Source organism: Hydra viridissima, unplaced genomic scaffold, assembly GCF_058129835.1.
Source record: "Hydra viridissima isolate aposymbiotic clone 2 unplaced genomic scaffold, HvirCarnegie_v1 scaffold_4, whole genome shotgun sequence".
Taxonomy (NCBI): domain Eukaryota; kingdom Metazoa; phylum Cnidaria; class Hydrozoa; order Anthoathecata; family Hydridae; genus Hydra; species Hydra viridissima.
The window spans coordinates 7,300,979-7,324,168 of NW_028324303.1; the positions used below are offsets into that span (position 1 = coordinate 7,300,979).

At 31.8% G+C, this 23,190-nt stretch overlaps 3 protein-coding genes and 2 pseudogenes across 5 annotated transcripts; 4 read left to right on the forward strand and 1 right to left on the reverse strand.

Annotated features, from left to right (window-relative positions):
• Positions 1–5,212: 5,212 nt before the first annotated feature.
• Positions 5,213–11,042, reverse strand: LOC145188573 (uncharacterized; annotated as a pseudogene). The gene is made up of 3 exons (XR_016451641.1): positions 10,983–11,042; positions 9,178–10,628; positions 5,213–6,714 (listed from the first exon to the last, which is right to left on the reverse strand). The product of XR_016451641.1 is annotated as an uncharacterized LOC145188573 (transcript).
• Positions 11,043–13,912: 2,870 nt separating this feature from the next.
• Positions 13,913–14,744, forward strand: LOC149889621 (uncharacterized). Its single transcript, XM_090085155.1, has 2 exons — positions 13,913–14,109; positions 14,228–14,744. Exons 1-2 carry the CDS (start codon positions 13,913–13,915, stop codon positions 14,742–14,744), a joined length of 714 nt encoding a protein of 237 aa, XP_089941281.1.
• A 180-nt stretch (positions 14,745–14,924) lies between these two features.
• On the forward strand, positions 14,925–15,275 carry LOC149889622 (uncharacterized). The gene has a single exon (XM_090085156.1). The coding sequence runs from the start codon at positions 14,925–14,927 to the stop codon at positions 15,273–15,275; it is 351 nt and encodes a 116-aa protein (XP_089941282.1).
• Positions 15,276–15,489: 214 nt separating this feature from the next.
• Positions 15,490–16,233, forward strand: LOC145197732 (uncharacterized). Its single transcript, XM_090085157.1, has one exon. It carries the CDS (start codon positions 15,490–15,492, stop codon positions 16,231–16,233), a length of 744 nt encoding a protein of 247 aa, XP_089941283.1.
• A 311-nt stretch (positions 16,234–16,544) lies between these two features.
• Positions 16,545–21,772, forward strand: LOC149889623 (uncharacterized; annotated as a pseudogene). Its single transcript, XR_016451570.1, has 6 exons — positions 16,545–16,637; positions 17,384–17,441; positions 17,513–19,946; positions 20,215–20,753; positions 21,063–21,184; positions 21,496–21,772. The product of XR_016451570.1 is annotated as an uncharacterized LOC149889623 (transcript).
• Positions 21,773–23,190: the final 1,418 nt, after the last annotated feature.

Below are 23,190 nucleotides of genomic sequence, written 5' to 3' on the forward strand. Positions count from 1 at the left end.
CGTATGCGAAGAAACAAACTTACATTTGGTCGTTCCGCAAACGTTGCAAGTCCCTTTGACTATATGCTTGTTGTTTTTTGTGATTTCGTTTCTCAAATGATTCGTTTCTGTTTTCCTTTTGCATTTAACACAATACATTTTATTTTAAAAAAATATTTTTAAACTAAAAATGGAAGTGTCTGATTTGTCATGGAATATTGGAAAAATCAAAAGAAACAACAACAAGCTTTTACCGAGAAGCACTCGAGGAATCATCGTTGGAAAATCCGGATGTGGAAAAACAACGTTGCTTCTCAATTTATTGCTCAGACCTGGATGGTTGGATTATAACCATTTGCAAGTTTTTGGAAAATCTCTTTTCCAACCCGAGTACAAAATACTAAAAAGTTCGTTCGAAAAAAAATTACCAAAAAAAATAATTCTTGACTTGTTCAAGGTACAAACCGAAATTGAAAAATTAAAACTAGACCCTGAATGCGTTATCAACGACCTTTCAAAAAAATTTTCCGAAACCGAAGGCATGGAGTGCCAATTTTTTGAAACGGCTGACGATGTGCCTAATCCTGAAGATCTTGATTCATCCAAAAACAATTTAATGATCTTTGACGATTTGCAACTAACCAAACAAAACAAGTGTGAAAAATATTACATCCGAGGAAGACACTCTAACGTCGACTGCTTTTATCTCGCTCAAAATTATTTCATGCTCCCAAGACAAACGATTAGAGAAAACACCAATTTTATCTGTCTCTTTCCTCAAGACTTAAAAAACATTAACCACATTTATCAAGACCACGTTTCGAGCGATATGGAAAAAAAAGAGTTTGAAAAGTTTTGTAGACATTGTTGGTCTGAACCTCACGGATTTGCGGTGATTGATTTGTCGTCAAAAAAGGACAATCGAAAATATCGAAGCGGATTTGACACTTTTTATTTTCCAAAAGAGGTCATTTAAATTTGCAAGCCTAGATTCGCAAACGGATTTAAAATTTCACTTGTGAAATTCCATGAATCTGAAGGATCTAAAAAAAATGTTACATAATAAAAAAATGTCAGGCATAATCATCGATGTGGATGGAAATTCCAACGTAATCATAACAGAATTTTTAGACAAAATCGTTTTTGAAAAAGGAAAAACTTACGAAATGGCTTTTCTAGGACTTGAGACGTACAACAGCTTTCCAAACATCACCAGCAAAAACAATTCTTTCCGGTATAGCATGAACAACGGAGTCAATTGGGAAAACGTCGTCATTCCAGACGGGAGCTATGACATCATTGACATTAACAATTATTTACAAAAGACCGTCTCAAACACAATAAAAAATTATGCAACTCAAAGCCCTAGCTTCGTCACAACAAATAAAATCAGCTACTCTCCTGATAACATAAAAATAGGATCCAATTTAAACACTTTAAAATCAACCATCACACTTGGATTGAATTATTTGATGGATTTGAACGTGGATAACAGCATCGCTTCACTTTTAGGATTCACAAAAAGACAATTGGACCCTAATTCCGAATATGAGTCTGACGATGTTGTCAGAATTTCAAGCATCAACACGATCAGAATCCTCAACAACGTCATCGGATCGGCTTACATCAACGGCTCACAACTCAATTGCATCTACTCTTTTTATCCAGCCGTTGGTCCTGGGTTTAAAATCATCGAAAGACCTACCCATTTGGTTTACCTCCCTGTCAAAGTCCCAGAAATTTCCACAATGATCACTCGCGTTGTTGACCAAAATGGAAATTTAGTTGATTTTCGTGGAGAGGACATTACGATCCGTTATCACATTCGAGAAGTGAAATAAATATTTTTTCCCACATTTAAAAATGAGCAAATATGTTAGTGTTAAATTAAATGTGTCTCAGGGACAGACTGAAAAAATAAAAAAATCAATGATAGCAGGTAAACCCGTGAGCATCCGTATTTCAAAAGATGATTTTAACGGAAACGACGTTTTACTTGTAACACAAAATCAACATCGAAAACTTTTGGACGCTCTCCATCGAGGAGTTGGAGTCACCATTAAAATGAGCAAAACCCAATTGGAACATAACGCAAATGTGAAAGGAGGATTTATTGGAGCTCTTCTACCTTTATTGGGTATGTTGGGTAGTACACTTGCAACAAGAGTAGTTCCAGCTCTTGCCACCGGATTGTTAGCAGGTGTAGGATCTTCTGCTGGCTCTGCTATGGTTGATAAAATTGCAGGAAGAGGCGTCGTTTATTTGAAAAAGAATGAAAATGGGAACGCACAGAGGAAACGGATTATTTTTAACACCCTGGCCTAAAGGAGGATCATTCAAAGACGGAGTTTATGTTAAAAGCGGAAGAGGATATGAATCTATCGGCGCTGGTTTGCTTCTTGGACCAAACTCTCCATTCTCAAACATCCCTTTTTTAAATTTAATTTTGTAAAATATACAGTGAAAAAAACTTTTTTTTAAAATGACTTAAATAAATTTTTTCTTGTTATAAAAAAATGTCAATGAGTATTACAGAACAAGAAGAATATGAGGAATTCTGTTACAGTGAACTACAGGAAATAATTAAACCCACTTTTGATCCAGAATTACACAGAATTGCTATACAATTCCACTATGATAATCACAAAAACAAAGTTGATGAAAATTATCTTAATAAAATTAAAAAATTAAATACCTTACCCATTCATCACAAAACTAAACTCTTACTACAACATGGATTTGAAGAACAACGACAAAAAGAACATAATCAATTAATAAGAGATGCGCGAAGAGAAAAATATAAACACCTTTTTCCATACTTGAAGAACAACCAAAACAAAGAATAAAATGCAATAATCACAACATTTTTTTTCATAATGAGATCTCATTATGAAAATGCGCAAAAATGAAAATGAGTCAGAAATGCGCAAAAAATCCTGCGCAAAAATGAAAATGAGTCAGAAATGCGCAAAAAATCCTGCGCAAAAATGAAAATGAGTCAGAAATGCGCAAAAAATCCTGCGCAAAAATGGAAATGAGCCAGAACCCGCCTTTTATAGTAGTTACGTATAAGAGAAGGACGTGCAACTTATTGTTTTACATCAAAGAGGCCGCAGAAATCAGCGAGCCATGCAAGTTTCTGACTTAAAAACTCTAAATTTTTACCTGTCAACAAAAAAATCTATTAAAATGGCTGCCCATAGATTTAAAACAGAAACTCTGATCACATGGTATTAGTTTAAACTTTTATAGCATTTGTTTAATAAGACTGTTCAGGATAAAGTAACTACTTCACGCGTTGACAAATTACACCAAAGTAAAGGAAAGTAGTTGTCGGCGCAAACAGATTTTCATTATTTTTCCAAGATAAAAACGTCTGTAAATTTGGGAACGTTTTTCGGGTAAACAAAGTTCCGTCAATAATAAAATAGACCTGTAAGGATAATTTTAAAATGACTAAAAAAAGTATAGCGAAATATAAAAAAGCTTAAACAAAATTTTTTATCAAGGTCTGGTTTCATTCAACTCCTTGGTCCTTCATTCATCAGGCTTAATTTTGTGTATTTTTTGAGTACTTTTTCCGATATGACGCCATTTTTTGCCTCGACTACTCTATAAGCTCCATAATATATACTCCATTATGCATTATTTTATTAGTAGGTGTATTTTCTAATGGGCTTTTTTATAATTCATTTGATAAAGCAAAACTTTGCACGTCCATCTCTTATAGGTCCATGGCACTGATCTCAAAATGTTACTGGATAGCGTATTCAATTGTCTTTTTCAAAAATATTTGAAGCCAAAATTGGCCTCCCAAGATGGCGGCGATCGGAGCTCTTAGTGGTGATCGATGCACATTTTATAACGCTTTTTACAGAAAGATGAAAGAAAATAAATAGAGTTTTGAAAGAAAAACTAGGCTATGAAATAAAGTTTCAAAAATTTTAAAGAAATAAAATGATTTCTAAAAAAATCAGACAATTAAAGTAATTATTCAGATACAAACGTAAAAAATATTCGATATACTTTTTAAGTGCAATTTACGACTTAATAATATTTATGCATAATCTATGTACCTTTTAGTTCTTAGTTACCCAATGCAGTGTACTAGAAGATTGTTAACAAAACTGTATGGTAAGCAGTAGTGGTGTCTACTTACAATTTTGACAAATTTTATATTTTCAATTTTTGTAGCAAGACACCAGATTTGTACATGCTGCATGAACTATTAGCTGAGTGCTGTGAGTACACACAGCTCAGGGGTTCCTTCTAGGATTATTTAATACATATATATTTAATTAATGGATATAGTATTTAGTAAAAATATTAAATACAAAATATTATTTTTTTAATATATATTATTTTACTTACATATTATTCTTTGTAATATTCTAGCTCTCAATGATTGAATCAATTGTTCTTGAGTTGTTATTCAAAACGACTTATTTAGGGAATTTTTTGATAACGTATATTATGTATGTTATCAAATGAAGAGTCCAGGGGAAAAAACGGCATAGTCACATTTTTGTAGTTTTGAGATATTCGATTTTTAAAGTTTAAAACCATTCACAACATTACTTTTAATCAAACACTTAATTTTTTTTCACCAATTCTCAAAAATGTCCATTTCTTTAAGCAATTATGAAGTTAAAATGGTTCTAGCTTAAATATTAAAAATTTTGTCGCTTCATACCTGGAGTTGGGTCCATTTGGACATTGCCGTTTTTTCCACTGTAATTTACTATGCAAGTTTCATCTTTGTTTTTTATTTAAATTTTAGGCACCAACTATCTAAAAACTTATAATGAACATTAATTTAACATATATCTTTTTATTTTAGAGTATCTAAGAGTTCCTTAAAGCATTTTTATTTCAAATTTAATCTTCAAAATGTCTATTCAATAACGGTTCTGACTGTTTAAATGCAGTGCACAATACTAAAATCATTTTTGTAATTCTTTGGAATAATAATATCTTTTTTTTGGTAGCTGAATCCAATAATTGCTCATGGATAAAAATCCAAGAAATCCTGTGTTTACTCATTTCTAAAAATCATGATTTTTTTCTTTTTAAAATAATGTACACTCAAAATAAGTTAATGTCTGCCTGACATCAGATGAAGAAAAGTAAAGATAAATGGTCATTGTATTTTATTATATAAGGTGGCCACATAAAACTGAACCCTTCTTACCAAATAGACTTTTACTTTTAGGTCATAAAAATTAAAAGGTCATTTAAAAAAAATATTATATTACTCAATTTGAACTAAGAAACTCACATTCATTCATACACACAAATTAACATTCTATAAACAAGGACTATACAAAATAACAATCATTTATAAGGAAGATAAAATAATGTTATTTTATTTCAACAGAACTGTTTAATAACAATTTTTATTTAGTCAAAATAGTCAAACTCCTCTTGTCCATTAACTTCATTTTTATTGTTATCATGTGGTAAGGAGTCAAAGTAGTCAGGTCTATTAGTGAACTTTTTAAGAACCTGCAGATCTTTAAATTTAGCCATTGATATGCACAGTTTCTCAGAGTATAAGTTTAAAGGTTCACATGGAGCATTTTTGTTTTTGCCTCTCATATTTGAAGTAATGGTGCTTTTTAAAAAGGCACCATTCCAAGAGTCTCTGTGATTCATTGTTCCTGGATCATTTTTGGAAAAAAACACTTCTCTAAGACATCTAGTTGGAACAGGACATCCAGCCTTATAGAAAGGTTTTAAAAATTGTGTCATATTTTTCACCATGTCCTGCCTGAGCTCCAAAACATTGAAAGGAGCTGGATTCATGCGAGAAGCTTTAAAAATATCAATCCAATCAGAAGGTATATTGACCTGTGATTTGGTGTTAATGAGACCCATATCTTTATCACACTCCATGTAAGAATGCCCTCTTTCAGGAAAGAAAATCTTTATTGAGCCAAATCTTTTTTTTATGCTGAACTAGATAATCCAGAAACCTAAAGACTGTATAATTTTTATTTTGGCCTGCACAAGAATCACAAAATAGCTCTAATTCCCTGACATCTTGACTTAGGTGATGAATAAAATAATCATATAACATAGATGTCACCTCCTCTGTCCCCTTTTTGGCTACAGTTTCATCATAGCCATAGATAAACACATTTTTCCTCGATAGTACATGGGTGTTAAAAGAAAGAAATGAAAGTTTTCTTCTGTAATAAAAATCATTGGTTGAGTTATTAGGGACATTTAAATTTCTTTGATAGTCGAATGCTATTGCTTCAAATGTTGAATCATTAATTGCTTTTATCCTAGATTCTCTTTTTCTTCGATAAAATGTTTCTGCTTTTCTTTGATGCAAGTCCCTTTCAGCTTCCAACTCTTTAAGCTTTGCTTGCAAATCAGGGTTCATTAAATTATCTTTAACAATGAGATCTATTCTCATTTTAAGCTCATCACACTTTGAACAAGTGTCTGTACGAGGATATCCAAAAGCAATGTTAAAATCATTGTTAAATATTGTCCTGTATGTCTCGTAAGAAATCTTGCTATCTGGATAGATAATTTGAAACATGTTAAACATTTTGTTAATGTTTAAATCCTCAGATAAATATAGGCGTCTTGTTTTATCTTGCGAGTAGTGAGACTGCCTACCCCTATAAGACGAAATGTGATCTCTTATCTTCTGAACTGTTTCATCTGTCAGCTTATGAGGTCTATTTGTATGTTGACCTCTTCTGTCCTTTGGTGGCTCACCTAAAGATGAAAAGATGAAAAACAATAATAAAATATGTTAAATTATTTCTGTTCATCAAAAACTAAATTAAAGATTAAAATCTTAAAATAACATGCTTGATAAATAATTGAGAAACTGTTTCAATTTATTTACCATTTCATATCGATTAGTCCCTTTTATTTAAATCTACACTAAAAGCTTAGGCTTAGAGAAATATTATGTTAACAATAATATTATTGTTAATATGATTATAATAGAGACTAGTCCCTTTTATTTAGACTAAAATCAAAGCCAAAGCCTTTCTAATTATTTTTATAATTTTAAAATTAATCAAAATTTTAAGCATTAGATAGGCCTATAGTCTTTTAGTCTAGTAGGCCTATAGCCTATAGTAGAGCACTAGACTAGTCTAATCGAAAGTAGAGGCCTAATAATGTTTGCACAATATAAAACATAATGTAAGGATAGCTTTTGTTAATTAAATTATATGTAAAAACACTAGACCTTATTCTATATAGTATAGTCTCTATGCTAGGCCTACCTGTAGTTGATAAACTCCGTTTTATTGTCTCGACCCTGCCTTTCTTGATGCCGAAGATGGAAAGAAAAGCTTTGAAGCACACCTGGGTAAACTCATCATCAATATTCTTAAATACTTTGTACTTGTAGCTGTTATCATTTAAATCTTTTAAGATAATTTTATTTTTCCGTGATCTCCTTCTTGTTACATTGCAGACTGTAATAAGGCCAGCCAGAAAAGAGTCTTGGTATTCTTTGCTCGATAATTCATTGAAAGAGTCCAATAAACGAGCTCTTTCATCTACTGTTACAACTTCAAAAAATTTATATCGTGTACATTTGCAGTCAGGTCCTGTTGTATGAGACGAAAGTTTCTGTTTTTTTAGTATTTCGTTTATTCTCCCCGTAGTTTTCCTTTTCTTGGGCCTATTTGTTAATTCACAGTGCTCTTCGCAATCCGCCATCTTTAAAATGCTGTTAACACAAGATAGACCCCTCATTGGACGGTGTGATCATGTGACTAAAAATATCGCATGACAGTGACAGTGATGCCGTTTTTTCCCCTGTAAACATTGGACCATGCCGCTTTTTCCATTGTATAGGGTTTTTTCTTTTTTAATTATCATATGGACATTTACACTTTTTTCGCTTGAAATCTAGTTAAATACAAACTATACAAGTCTATGCATAGGGCAGGGGCAATAACTAAGAAAAACCAAAAATGTGACTATGCCGTTTCTTCCCCTGGACTCTTCAAATGTTATCAACATGTATCTTATCAAAAAATATATGATACGTAAATTTACAATAAACCTCTGCATTAAATGTTGGAATGCATTACTCAGGTGATTTAAGGCCAGTCCAAACTTTTATGGCAGTTCGTCCTACCTTCTGTAACTTCTTTTTAAAAAAAACTGTTTTTGAAAATTTGTTGTCGAAGCTGAATAATACTTAGCAAAATTTGGGCTAAGTTGAAAAAGATATTATTGAAAAAAATATGGTGAATGACGCATATTGTCTTTAAACTTAAAGATGAATGTTTCAAAAAATAAGGGTTTAAATTGTTAAGCACAACTTTTCTAGTTATCTACAAGCTGAAAGATATCGATATTGAATTATATTGTTTTTTCTTACTTTGCACAGTGGACCAGGTATATAGGATATGGTGGACAAAACCTAATTATTACCCAATTGCTCCCCAAACTCATTTGGATATATAAATAATCTTTGCACATGAAATAATATTTATTTTTATCAAGAATATTTTAATTTTTAATAACAAAATTACAATTAATAGGCTTAGTTAAACTTTTTTTTTTTTAAATCAACCTTCTTTTCAAAAATCAAACAAGAAATTGTGTTTAGCTACAAAGAATAAGAAGAAGGTGGAGCTGATTCCCTCAGCAAAGCCAGAACTTCACTGGGGATTTTTTTAAAACTCTTACTATTTTTGTTATGACCTTTTCTTAATGATGTTATGACAGGATCACTAGATACAAGTAATCTGTTAACCAGGTCGCGATTTGTGTCTATTCTAGAAGTCTTTCTACTGAAATCTTCCCTAAACTTTTTAAAATCCTTGTTGCAGGCCTCTTGTGCCTCCTCTGACATCAGTCCAATTGGCAAGTACTGTCTAGCAATGATGGCATGGCCATGAACTAAGATTTTGTGTACTGATTGTGACATGTAATACCAGGAATACTTAGATATGTAAAGTTTAAGAGCAGTAATACAAAACTCTTTAAACTTGACAGTATCAATTTCAAATCCAGATGATAAAGTGACTAGAATGATGTAAAAATAAAATAAAAGAGTTTCATATACTTTCAAAATTTTGGCAGTTGATTGATAGTCTGCAAAGGCTCGTCGGGCGGTGTTTCCATCATTACTGGTACCTACAAATTGCATATATGTGATAGTTAACCTGATGATTCATATACAAGTATTTATGTAATTTCACTTACCAGATCCTCCACTTTTTGGGAAATCCACAACCAGTCCCATTTGGTTCATAAATTCTGTCTGGATACGTTTCTTCACTTGCTTAGCATTTTCCTTATCTTCAATAGCTCTAGACTGCCACTTTTGAGTTTCCAGCTTGTATCCAATATGTAATACCATTTCAAAAAACCTAATCCAGGAATGCAGGCTAGAAAGACCATATTTCAGTTCTAAATTACTAGCATTTTCCAATTTCAGCACCATTTCTAAGTTATTCATGTTTTTTGGAGACACACCACACACAGAGCAACATTAAGTTGATTAGTCACATCAGACAGAATAGTTTGAATTTTGCCATCAATCATGGTCAGTTCTATAATACTTTTAACAACCAGTTCTTTTCCACTAAAAGTAACATTAAAAATACTACATTTTTCTATTTCAGATTCTAAATATTTTGCTTCTTCTAGGACAACAGCTTTGCTTTCTTTTTGAAAAGAAAATCTTATTGGACGACAATAAGCAGTAGATGATGGCTTGTCATTACGCCATAATAGTACTTCTTTGTTATTGCAGAACCCACTGAGTTCTAGTGGTGCTAAGCAAGTAATGAACAGAGATTCTTCTTTTTTTAAGTTACGATCTTCAGCTTCCTCACTACTCACTTGCTTGTACACGCTTTGCCCATTAGCCCCATCAAACCCGGCCTTGTAACGCAAAGTCAACCGGGTCAAACCATCCAGCATTGTGCTGATCACAGGAGCTTGCACCTCGCAGAGTCTTTTTACTGTATGTTTTAGTAATTCTTGTAGTGGTATTTGTGCTGAATAATCATCTACGAAGATGTTCTCTGGATAGCAGTTAGCTTTAGACAATCTTATGTTGTTGTATGAAGGATATATATGGCAATCACGTTCTTCAGCTCCATTTCTGATAAGTTGGTAGGTTGATTTTGACATGCCACCATCTATAATTAATGCCAGACCTTCATTAGGTGTATACTTTTTAAATTGACTAGAAGGTTCTGATATCTCAGCAACTTGCTTGGCAGCCTCATAATTAAACTCATTTCTTAATTTAAGCCTTGCTGAGTGGAGCAACTCATCAGTAGTAAAATTATTTATAACATTGAGTCTTCTTCTTTTGGTTTTTTCAGATGCGTCTTCAAAGGAGCAACTTGGTCTTCCACCAATATTATGTGATTGACTAGAATTATCAGACTCAGATATATTATTACTGTATGTAGATTTAAAGTCCTGAGCCAACCAATTTTTATTTTTACTTTCAAACTTTATATTTCCCCGGTTTGCATCCTTCCATTTCTTTTGATATACTTTTAAAAACGCAGCACATCCAGTCGAACCCAAATTTATAGAGACTAGAATAGCTTCTACAGACATAGAAAATGATTTATCACTAGGCTTTAGTTGGTCATGCCGTATACGTTTATGGACATCACTAATCTTCATATCAACTACAAAAAAATGATTTTAACATTATTAGTGCAACCACTATAAAAAATATAACATGAATATGGCCATTATTTTCATTTCAGCTACATTTAATTAGGCCAGTATAATAAGCACAGCACCTATTATTAACTAAAACTAAAAAAATAGGTTTGTCGCGAATAGCATTTTACGAAAATATCTTTTTTTAAATGTTTACCAAAATTAAAGGGGCAGCTAAGAGCAGAATTAAACACCACCAACAGGCTGTACATATATTGTATTAACTTATTTTAACATTAATAAGCTGTTCCAGCAGGTTCTAAACTATACGCGCCACTTTTAATATAATATTTTAATATTATAAATAAGAATCTTACCTTTATATTTCAAAATGAAACTGTGAGTTTAATACAAGACCTTGGAATTTGTTGTGGTATTTTTCGTAAAGCTATAAAATTAAATTTTAATAATGTGTCAATTAATTTCGCATATGTTAAATAATTTAAAGGTTATTCGTTGTCATAGTTATAGGTGATATATCTATTAAAAAAATTAATAAATGAATTTCTAAATATATTCAATTGTAATTGATAATTGTACATTTATGATGTACTATCAAACTACAAATAATGTTTTAAACCATTTATTATGCTCTTATATACATAATATACTGAGTAGTTGGAAGTATTTCGAATATTTTTTTTTGAGGTTTTGTCTACCACCTGGCCCACTGTGTAGCGGTTCCAAATAAAAATTTAATGCATTAGTAACATTTTATTAAACGTTTTTGGGTGTATAAATAAAAAAAGACTATTAAATAAACATTAAATATATAATAGTAAAAATATTATTATGAACTAAAACTAAAGATTTTAAAGCATTTCCGTTACTTTAGTACATATCCTTTAAGTTCTTAAACTGGAAAGGATAGAGTTTCATCATAGCTATCGGATTCTTATTTTATAACTATAATCAACATTTTAATGGAATTCATTTTCTGACTCATTTTCAAGGCTTTTTTTTTTTTGCAATTTTTTTTTTTTTTTTCAAAGTTTTCATGTTTTCTCTTTCTTTTTTAGTTTTTTCATTTAATAACTTTTTTCTCCATAGCCAATTGTTTCTTTTTTAATCTTTCTTCCACTAATTTTGACTTTTAATTTGCAGCTAATTGTTTCTTTCTTAATTTTTCATCCTTTATTTGTGACTTTTCTTGTACTTTTGTCTTCTGAATTTGCTGCCACGTTCAGTGTCATAAACATTTATTAAACCACGCGATGACGTCAAGTATTTTTACAGTAATTAATATATGGTATGAAGTTGGTATTTATTATGTTATTTTTAGTTACGAATAATTGTCAACTATGTCAGATTTAGTATAAATAACGCTGTTTTCTTAATAAGAATATAAACAAGTTACAAAAAAAGGCGTTGAGTCGATCTTCCTTAGTCAGTTAAAAACAAAGAAATATTTACAACACAAAGTGACGACCCTGTTAGGACACTGGAATCTACGGAACACTCTTCAAGCTATCAACTGACGTAAGGAATCAAAGATTACAATAGAAGTTAAAATGCCTCCGAAGCAGCGCGAAGATCCAATCGCTACAGAAATTACGAAAAAGAAGAAAATGCACAAAGAAATTGCTCGTGTAAAAGAAGAAACAAATGAACAAAAACAAGAAACAACTCAAAGCATGCACAATGCACACACAAATGATTGTAAAGCAAAACTTCCCAGACTACAAACTTCAAAATTTGATGGGACTATTCTGGATTGGGTGCGGTTCTGGTAACAATTCAGCACAGAAATTGACAACAGAAGCTATCCTCCAGTAACTAAATTATCGTACTTACGTGAACTACTATCAAACACGCCAAAAGAGGAAATTGCTGGACTCCCTTTTAATGCAAATGGTTATAAAAAAGCGAAAATGATTCTAAATCAAAAATATGGAATCACTTCTGAAATTATACGCCAGCATGGTCGTGATATCATGGATCTTCCCTACATAAAAAATACCGACGTAGATCAAATACATTTTTACAGAAAATTAAATGTAAGCATAAACTCGTTGAAAACTTTAAACAAATTGGAAACAGCAGAAATACTGGTACGTGAAACTCTCGACAAACTGGGTCCTGTTAAAGCTGATATTACTCGAACAGATCCAAAATGACAGGAATGGGGTTTTGAACAGCTAATTGAAGCTCTACATGAATATACCTTACGAAACCCAGAATCATCTATTGGACGAACAAGAATAAATATCAGAAAAGAAAATTCAAAACCCCACAATAATTGGGAGCACAAAAATTAAATTGAAAAACACTTTCAACATAACGAAACTAAAAACATTGGCTGTGTCTACTGCAGTTCGCAAAATCATCGTAGTCACGAATGTACGAAACTTCATTCAACACAGCAAAGGAAACAATATCTTAAAGAAAACCATCGCTGCTTCAACTGCACGTCAACAAGCCACACAGTATCCAACTGTCGTAGCAAACGTTCTTGCTACCATTGTCAAGGAAGGCATCATTCATCTATATGCACTGGAGTTAATAAAGACAAATCAAAAAAGTGTATCCTTATGCCTGGATACGAAGGGCAAACTTCATCCCACAGTCGTTGTGAACGTTGGCAAATATAAAGTGAGAGCACTCTTGGATACGGGAGCTGTTCTTATGCTTCATCTACACTAATCAAGTACCTAAAGTTAGAGCCAAATAATTGGGAATCGAAAAATATTGAAACAATGACTGGATCAGTACATCAAAACCTTCCGTTGTTCTACACAACTCTATATTCAATAAACGAACGCAACAGCCTTGATATTAAACTCTACAAGCTAGAAAGGAAAGTGCTTACAGTGCTACAAAATCCGAGGATATCCGTCCTAAAAAAGAAATTCAAACACTTAGAGGGATTGCATTTTCATAATGAAGATGACTACGATGATCATAAAATTCATCTTATAATTGGTGCTGGTGATATTGCAAGAATAAAGTTGAAAGGTTTCAGGACTGGAAATGAAGGAGAAGCTATTGCAGAAGAAACCATATTTGTACGGACGGTTATGGGACCAGGACAAAGCACCTCGGACTGTTTATATTTAACAAAGTCAACCAATGACTGTTATAAAGAACTGTATAGCTTGGATGTTCTTGGTCTAGAAGATCAAAGCAAAGGGGAATCAAAATGAAGTATATGAAGAATTTAAAGAACAGCTACAACAAGACTCGACTGGTTCTTATCACACTGGATTACCATGGAAAGTAGAACATTCAAAACTAGCATCTTATTCAGATGTACACTATCTCAAGGTTGCATAGTGTACTTAGAAAACTGGAAAAGAAACCAAATGATCTCATAAAATATAACGCTATTATTCAAGAACAACTCAAGGATGGGATAATTGAGTATGCACCAAAGAAACCAACTGGCAAGAGAATATTCTACATGTCTCAACGAGCAGTGATAAAAGAGGACTCCGAAACAACCAAGCTAAGGATTGTTTTTTGACGCGTCAGCTAAAGAGTACGGATCACACTCACTTAACGACTATTTACATATTTGTCCTCCATTACAACCCTTACTACTCAATGTTATTTTACAAAACAGATTGCAACCTGTTTGTCTTACTAGAGACATTAAACAAGCGTTTCTACAAATAAGAGTTGATACTAAAGATTGTGATGTTTTCCGTTTCTATTGGATTTCGGACTTGAAAAGTAAAGAAGTAATAACTCTAAGATTTACTCGAATCCCGTTTGGCTGTGCATCTAGTCCCTTTATTCTTGGGGAAGTAATCAAGCAACATTTATTGACGTATGAAAAACATTATCCGCATAAAAAGAATGAAATTCAGATAATCAACAGGGGCATTTATGTTGATGAAATAATCACTGGGGGAGTTGACCTGGAATGTGTTGAAAAATTGAAACAAACAGCAATTCATCTGTTCGAAATGGGAGAATTCCAGCTTCAAAAATGGCACTCGAATTTTCCTACATTGGAAACCAATGATTCAAAAGAGAACAATCATGAAGTTACCATCAATGAACAAAATAAACGTTATTCTAAAATTCTTGGTTTGTTGTGGGACAAAAATGATGACACTTTATTAGTGGATTGCTGACCAACTCGCCAAACAAACATCACAACCAAAAGAGGAATTGTAGAAAGTTTGGCTAGAGTTTTTGATCCACTTGGTGTGATTTCCCCAATAACACTAACAGCAAAACTTATATATTGACAAATTTGTGATTTAAAATTTGCTTGGGATAAAAAACTTTCACCTGAATTATCAAAGAAATGGATGCTTTGGAAATATACGTTACCAGACCTTACACCAATACCAAGAAGTATAACTGTTTTAAATCATACAATAAAAAAGATTGAAATCCATGGATTTGGTGATGCAAGCAAAGATGGCTGCTGCAGTGCAATATACGTAGTAGTACATCAAGGAAACAAAGTAACTCAAGGATTGTTTACAGCCAAATCACGCATATCAAAACGAGGTTGTTCTATTCCCAGGCTTGAATTGATTTCTGGACACATGGTAGCTAATGCTCTTACAAACGTTAAATTGGCACTTGAAGGATGCCCAGTTATGGAAATATACGGCTGGCTTGATAGTTCAGTAGCACTGCATTGGATCCATTAATGACAATCGTAAATGGAAGCAGTTTGTATCAAATCGTGTCAAAGAAATCAATAAACGAAGTTGGATTATCTGGCATCACTGTCCAACCAATCAGAACCCAGCTGATATTAGAAGTAGAGGAATTAAAAATGGAAAAATTCCACAAATATGGTTCAACGGTCCAACATGGCTTACCAAAAAGAATGAGTGGCCAACCAATATAGTTCATGTACAAATGGATGAAGTAATGAAAGAAGTTAATCCAACAAAAATGCATAACCTTGCCACAGCAGAGAGGTTTAACTACTTTGATGAACTTATGAACAAGTATCAACTACCAAAAGTTATAAGAATGGCATGGATCTTAAGAATCATTATCAATCTCAAAAGTAAAAGAAAATGTCAAGGTGTGCTATCAGCTACTGAAAGGAACAACGCAATCCAGAAGCTGATCAAAATTGCTCAATACGAATTTGAAAAATCCGAACAATTTAAAGAAACTTCAGAAAGATTACGATTACATAGAAATCACGATGGGCTTTTAGTTTGCATGGGTCGTATACAAGGTGAGCACCCAATATTTTTACCTCGCAAGCATCCCTTTACAAACTTGGTTATTCAAAGAGCACATGCACAGACTCACCATGGGATGGTTGGTCTGACAATGTCCAAGTTTCGTGAGCATTATTGGACAGATACCTTACGTAGCCAAGTCAAAACAATTATATACGATTGCAATTGGTTTAAAAGATTCAGGTGCAAACCATTACTAGCTCCATTAACAGCCGATTTGCCAAAGTATCGAACTAAAAGCAAATCCCCCTTTGAAACTATTGGTTTGGATTTCGCTGGCCCAATCGAATATAAAGTAAGCAGAGTGTTACAAAAAAATCATACATTGTACTTTATACTGTGCAACTTCAAGAGCAATCCATTTGGATCTACTAAAAACGATGGAAATTTGCCAAGATCCTACTGAGATCGAGGAATTCCTAAACGATTCTAAACCTTGCGAAAACATATCAGCAGAGCAAACAAAAACTCTGAAGCAAAGACCTTCACGAATGGCGAAATCAAAGGCTAAGGAACTTATTAAAATAACAGCCCTTGATGAACATTTTGATGAGAACTTGTAGATATTCTCTACAAATGAATTTTACGTAGGGGAGAAATACTCCCGACGTAAACATTAGCCCGTAAATTAACCTGCATAAAGTTTGTCGCATGTTTTAGTCGTGAAAATTTGTCGTGAATAGTAAAGTTTTTGAATTCCTGGTGTTGTTAAAGTAAATAACCTTATTGTGAAATTAAACAAAGAAATGTTTAACAAGCTTAGTGATAAATTATCATTTGTTAATACTGCAGAAATAAATCCTTATGAAGGTAGGGTTTTTAGTTTTTTGAGTTGTTATGTAATATCGATAGTGGGAGTAAGTCCCATAAAAAAGTAAATCTCCTCTTATAAGCTTTAAAACTCATATAAAAAAATTCTTAAATTAAGGATTTTTTTATATGAGAGTATTTATCCCCTTTTCAAAACTAAATTATTAAAAAGAACCATTTTAATGATAAAATGAACTTTTTTGGTGGTGTTTTGTGGAAGAGTAATTCTCCCCTTTTTAAAATTTTTGTTAAAAGTGTAAGTTTTACTTTTGTCAAGTTTTTTTTGAAACAATAAATCTCATATTTTAAGGATTTTTTTCATATGAGAGTAATTCTCCCCTTTTCAAAATTAAATAGTTAAAAAGAACAATTGCATTGATAAAATGAACCTTTTTGGTGGTGTTCTGTGGTAAGAGTAATTCTCCCCTTTTTAAAGTTTTTGTTGTAAGAGTAATATTTACTTTTGTCAAGTTTTATTTGAAAGAGTAAATCTCCTCTCTTAATGATTTTTTTCATATGAGAGTAATTCTCCCCTTTTTAAAGTTTTTGTTATAAGAGTAAGTTTTACTTTTGTCAAGTTTTTTTTAAACATTAAATCTCCTCTTTCAAGGATTTTTTTTCATATGAGAGTAAATCCCCCCTTTTCAAAAATTAAATAGTTAAAAGAACCATTTTGTTGATAATATGAAACTTTTTAGTGGTTTTCTGTAGTGAATTATAAACAAAAATGACATTTTTTTTTTCAGCATCGTCATCAATCAATCCATTGAATAGTTTAACAGAAATTCAGTTAAAAAAACCCGGGTAAAATACTTAATTGATGTCAATAAGTATCTAAAGTATATAAAGACTTAATTAAAAATTTTTGTTTTTAGTTTTATCTGTTCTGCTTGTATGATGTCATTTACAAGATAATATGAAAAGACATGCTTTACAGGTACATAAAACCATTTTTAGAGATGATCAATCCAAAGATAAAAGAACTCCATGTCACTATCAAGACTGCAGCCAAGTATTTTTTCAAAAAGTCAAACTTATTAAACACATAGAGGAATGTCATGAAGGTATATTTTCCAAAGAATCCTACAATTTTTTATCAGAATCTGAATTCTTAGCATGGAAGGAAAAGGAGGAACTTAATAGTTATGTTTTTTTCAGTAAACAAACTGGTAGTTTTTTCACTGGAAAAAATATAAAAAAAGATGTAAAAAAAAGTTATTTTATTTGTCAAAATGATGGTCATTCTAAACTGCATCGCTCTGTTAGTGAACCAGCAAGAAAAACTAATAAAAGGTACTACAGAGGGAGTGTTAAATCAGGTGCCTTCTGCCCTGCCAGAATGATTGTCACAGTAAACAAAAATGGTGTCACAAATGTGCAGTATATCAAAACTCATAACCACAGTGTTAGTATTACAAATACCATGTACCAACCTATCCCAGGTAATATTAAAAAAAATATTTCTACTAAATTATCATTAGGTGTACCTGTAAATACGGTTTATCGTGATCTTAGGGAAAGTTTTGGAGACAGACAAAATAGAAATGATGAAGATGCTGTTTTAACTAAATCACATCTTCTTACAAAAAAGAATATTTCTGATATCAACAGAGCAGTAAAAAAGGGATGTCGGCTTCACCCTGATGATAGCATTTCAACTTTTTTACTTGTTCAAAAGTTGAAGTCTGAAGATTTTAATAGCATTCTGGTTTATAAGCCACAAGGACAACAAACTGTTATCGGCCCAAAAGTGTATGATGACATTGACCTTAATAAGGATTCCTTTGTGGTTGGTATACAAACAAATCATCAACTATCAATGTTTAAAAAGCATCATCACAAATTGTTTGTATTGATGCTACACACTGCACCAATCAGTATGCATTTCCTCTTGTAACTTTACTAGTTCGAGATGATTTTAAAAGGGGTTATCCAGTAGCTTTTCTTATTTCTAACCATGCAGATGAACAAACCTTAACACCATTCTTAGAGGAAATAAAAAGGAGATGCAATCATTCTGTAAAAGTTAATGCTGTTATGACAGATGATGATTTGTCAGGCTGGAATTCTTTCAATAATGTTTTCGGAGATGTGCGCCACTTGCTATGCAAATGGCATGTAAAACGGGCATGGCGCAATAAACTTCCTTTAGTCGGTCCATCTAATTTACAAGAAGAAGTTTATAGGATCTTAGAGACAATCATTGACGAAAAAAACCCTGATGTTTTTTTATCAACTATGAATGGTTTTGTAAAGGCATATGAACATAAATGTCCTAACTTCATTAGTTACTTTGTTACATACTATGCTCCTCGACATATAAAATGGGCTTCTTGCTATCGCAACTTTCAACATGCTGACACTGATACTAATATGTTATGTGAGTCATTTCATAACAAATTGAAAACAGTTTATATGGAAAGACGACCTAATAAAAGGTTAGACGATTTAATCAATTTACTTTTAACAATTGAGGAAGATAGTTATTGGCGCCACAAAAGAGACAACATTTATCTTGGAACAGTATCTCTCCCAAAAAAGTACAAAAAGAGACATGAAAAAGGAATGTTGATTTCAGATAAATGTATTATTAAATGTTCATTAACTCAGTACACAGTTAAGAGTCAATCAAAAGATGTAACATACAATGTTGACATTCTAACCGACACATGTAAGGAAAGTTTGTGTTCAGAATCATGTCTAAATCCTGCCTGTAAGGGTTTGTGTCAGCATTTATATAGGTGTAATTGTAATGACATCATAATCCTTTGCAAGCATGTTCATAAGTTACGATCATTTCTTTTAAGAACTCAAGAAAAAAAACTACACAAAAGTATCTTTAGCTGTTAATACTGGTAATAATCAAGTGAAGCAAAAATCACAAACATTTATAAATGAGACTGAAAGGTTTCAAAAAAATATTGATGAATTATCTACATTAATTTCTCATCCCATGATAATAAATTTGCAACTTCCTTCAATGAACAGACAACTGGAAGACATGATCAGTCAAGCTGAAGCCATAAAAAATATGAATTCAATTGAGATACCTGTAAAGCCACACAATAACCTTTTAAATTTTGAACCAAATAAGAAGTTGGATAATCAATGGCAGCCCAATAAATTTAAGAGAACAAGAAAAGAAAATAGGAAAAAGGAAACAAAACCATATCAATATCCTGCACAAAACCAAAAAGAAGAGATAGTTCTGAAATTGTCTCAGCAACATGTTGATCTAATTCATGATAAACAAAGTACAATAATATGCGATAAGATTGAAACTTGTGATTTCACCAACACTCTCATTACGTAAGATATTTAAATACATTTTTAAATACTTGCTACTATTCATATTTTCTATGAATATCTTAGCTTTTAAATAAATTTGCTTATTCAAGTTAATTTGATGTAATGGATAATATATTAGACAGTAAATAAAACAATAAACTATATTTCCTTCAGTATATTAGTTATATTTTTGTGTAAAATATAAATTATTCATATATATGTGTGTTTGTTTATATATATAAATATATATATATATATATTTATTTTTTTAATTTATTGATATATTTAGACATGGCTCTCACCAAATATCTTTTATTTCCCTTTTGACATTAGAAAACAATATACCATCTGACATTTCCTTTAATTTAAAAAAAAGCACTCCAGGTTTTCAAAAAGGCTGGCTTCAAGATGAAGTCATAGGAAGTTTTCTACATTCCTTAGAAAAAAGATACCCTTCAATGAAATATTTGGGTCCAACTGAAGCATTAGCTTTAAGCTGTTCAAAAAGTTTATGGCTTTTATGGAGAGATGTTGATACTAAAGTTATAGAACAAGTCCTTATTCCTTTTAACCCAACTAATTCTCATTGGATTTTAATACATCTAAAAGTTATAACAAAAGAAATAACTGTACTTGATCCACTCCATTGCAATATTATGCCAAATAATTTATCACACAATAAATCCATTGCTGTTGCTAAAGACCTTTTTCGACTAAAGTTTAACATTTTAAACCCAACCGTCATTTCAGCCCCAAGTCATTGTTTACAGAAGGATAGTTACAACTGCGGTGTTTACATATGCAATTATGCATTACAACTTTGTGAAGGTATCATTATTTTTACACAATATGCATTCTGCATACAGAGTGCATCTTGTGCAATATTTATATATTAGTATTTTTTTAGTTGTCGATTTTATAACTAATTTTTTATTATGTTGCTTATATTTAATTAATTGCATATATAAATTCATTTATGCATTATTAACTATAAATTTAATTATTTGTTCAATAAATTATAATTGTTAATTATAGTTTGCATAACTTATAATTTGTCTGCGACTATTTAAAAATGCATCATTACACGACTTTTTTATTTTCTATTTTATTTAACTTTCTTTAAAATTGTGTTTTCAGAAAAAAATATCAATGATCCATTTAATGAAGTACAATTTCGTAAATATATATACGATACTTTATGCGGTAGGTGTTTAAAGAACCTTGAAAGTGGTTTTGAACGTCTGTACGATATTTGCAGGGCAAGTGTTTATTTTATTTTAACATAATAATAAGCTGAAATTTTTATTCCAATATTGTATTAGGGAATAACCTGTTCCTTTACTATTTTGTTCGTCCACTTTGAATTAAATGCGATTTGGTTGGCGAAAAATAAATATATACCGTTGTTACATTTTAGGTCCTATCCTTATAAACATATGTTTCCTTGTTTCTTTGAGTTGTTTACAGTTATATCTAAATTATAGCTGTCTATGAAATTTGAGAAATTGATGGAGTAATAGATATTGTAGTAGTGATTACAAGGATGACCTTTAATATTTTATTATTACAGATTTGCAAGAACACATCCTCTAAAAAGAACGATTGGGTGCAATGCACAAAATGCCCACAATGGTATCATTGCGAGTGTGCCCACATTTCAATCAAAGATGCGGGTGTCAGTGATACTTTCCAATGTCAATGATACAACCCTATCAAGTTTAAAAAACGGCTATTTTCATAGCCACAAATCGTTTTAAAAACATTAAATGACATGAAAAATCTAGTTCCATTCTATTCTAATTACAGGGCCGTGCTAAGGGCGTGAATTAATTATAATTAAGAAAAAAATAAAGGAAATTTTAAGGGAAATCTTTTTTTTTTAATCTTAACTTGTGCTAAAAATGCACCTCCTTATATAAACTCTAATTAATAAAAGCTCATTTAGTGAACAAAAGAGCGCTCTTTTGTTCTGTAAATGAGATAAATTGCGCCCCCTTCTCTTTAAATAAAAGTTATGTCAGAGTTAAAGACAATAACATTTAATTTTTTTAAGAGGAAGGGAGCACAATTTTTCTTGCTTTCCCGAAGCGCTAAGTTGGCTCGGTACGAACCTGTCTAATTCTAGTTGTTTTTTAAGTTTTAAATCAGACAATAACTTAACAAATTTAATAAAATATCATATCATTTTTAAATAGCCTGTTTAATAGGCCTAATTTGTTTCAGTTTTTAAACAACGTGATTTGTTAAATATTTGGGGAGAGTGGTCTAAAATATCCCCCTTTTCAAAAAATGATACAATCAACTAGCCTCGTACAAACAAACCTAAAAACAAATTTTTTAAAGGATATTCAATTTATGCTCTACAATTTGTTATCTGAAAATTAAAGATGCATTTATGCCTTACGTTAAGAAGCAACCGATAAAAAGAGAGATGCCAGGGGCCCATTTCACCCTAGTGTTAGCCTAAAATGGGTTCCTTATTTAATAAATGTATAAAACCCGAGTTTTAATCAAGAACTGACAGTTACTTATACTTTAGTAATAAATAATCATCTGTTCCTTAACCATATTAGAATTTTGACACTCGAAGTAAACTCAATTGAGACAGAATGTGCTCAAATCTCTTCTGTAACTGAGTGATAGAAACTACTACAGCATAACAATATGTGTACAGGTGGGATGAGAGATTATCTAAGATATATGATAAATCCGGTTGGATATTATAGTGATTTATCCGGCCAAATATATGATATACAAATATTCGGCATTTTGACCGGATTATCCGGTCGGATATCATATCCGGTACTCCTCTAATTGTTACCTTTTTATAATATCTGATCAACATTTTGTTAAAGACAGTATTTTCAATATTGCTTATAAAAGAATGGGTTAAAAAAGATTTTAAAAGTGAGGGTGAAACAGGGCTTTTTTCTTTCCGGGGATAGTTTTCTTATGGTTAGCTGAACAACATACTAATGTTAAATTTTAATAATATTTGGCTAAGCATAAGATTAGATGAGGTGGGGGCCTGTCTCGACCGAGAGGCCCGTTTTAGACCACTCTCTTCTATAGATTTACAAAAAGTAGAGTATCCACGGTATTACGTTCGCCCCTATCTCCCCCCTATCCGCCCCTTCTAACATACAAATAAACAAAACTTTTGTCTAAAGAAAAAATAATCTCTTATAAAAAAAAATTCTACAAAAAAATAGAGGAAAAAAGTTTTTTTGCATTTTTTTTTTTTAATTCTAAAAAATCTCCTCAA

Bases quoted from the DNA above. Each gene is read 5' to 3' on its own strand.
- LOC149889621 (XM_090085155.1), top strand. From the start codon at position 13,913: ATGTACACTATCTCAAGGTTGCATAGTGTACTTAGAAAACTGGAAAAG. The intron at 14,110-14,227 runs GCTAAGGATTGT...TTTACAAAACAG, and splicing joins GAGGACTCCGAAACAACCAA to ATTGCAACCTGTTTGTCTTA.
- LOC149889622 (XM_090085156.1), top strand. From the start codon at position 14,925: ATGCTTTGGAAATATACGTTACCAGACCTTACACCAATACCAAGAAGT.
- LOC145197732 (XM_090085157.1), top strand. From the start codon at position 15,490: ATGGATGAAGTAATGAAAGAAGTTAATCCAACAAAAATGCATAACCTT.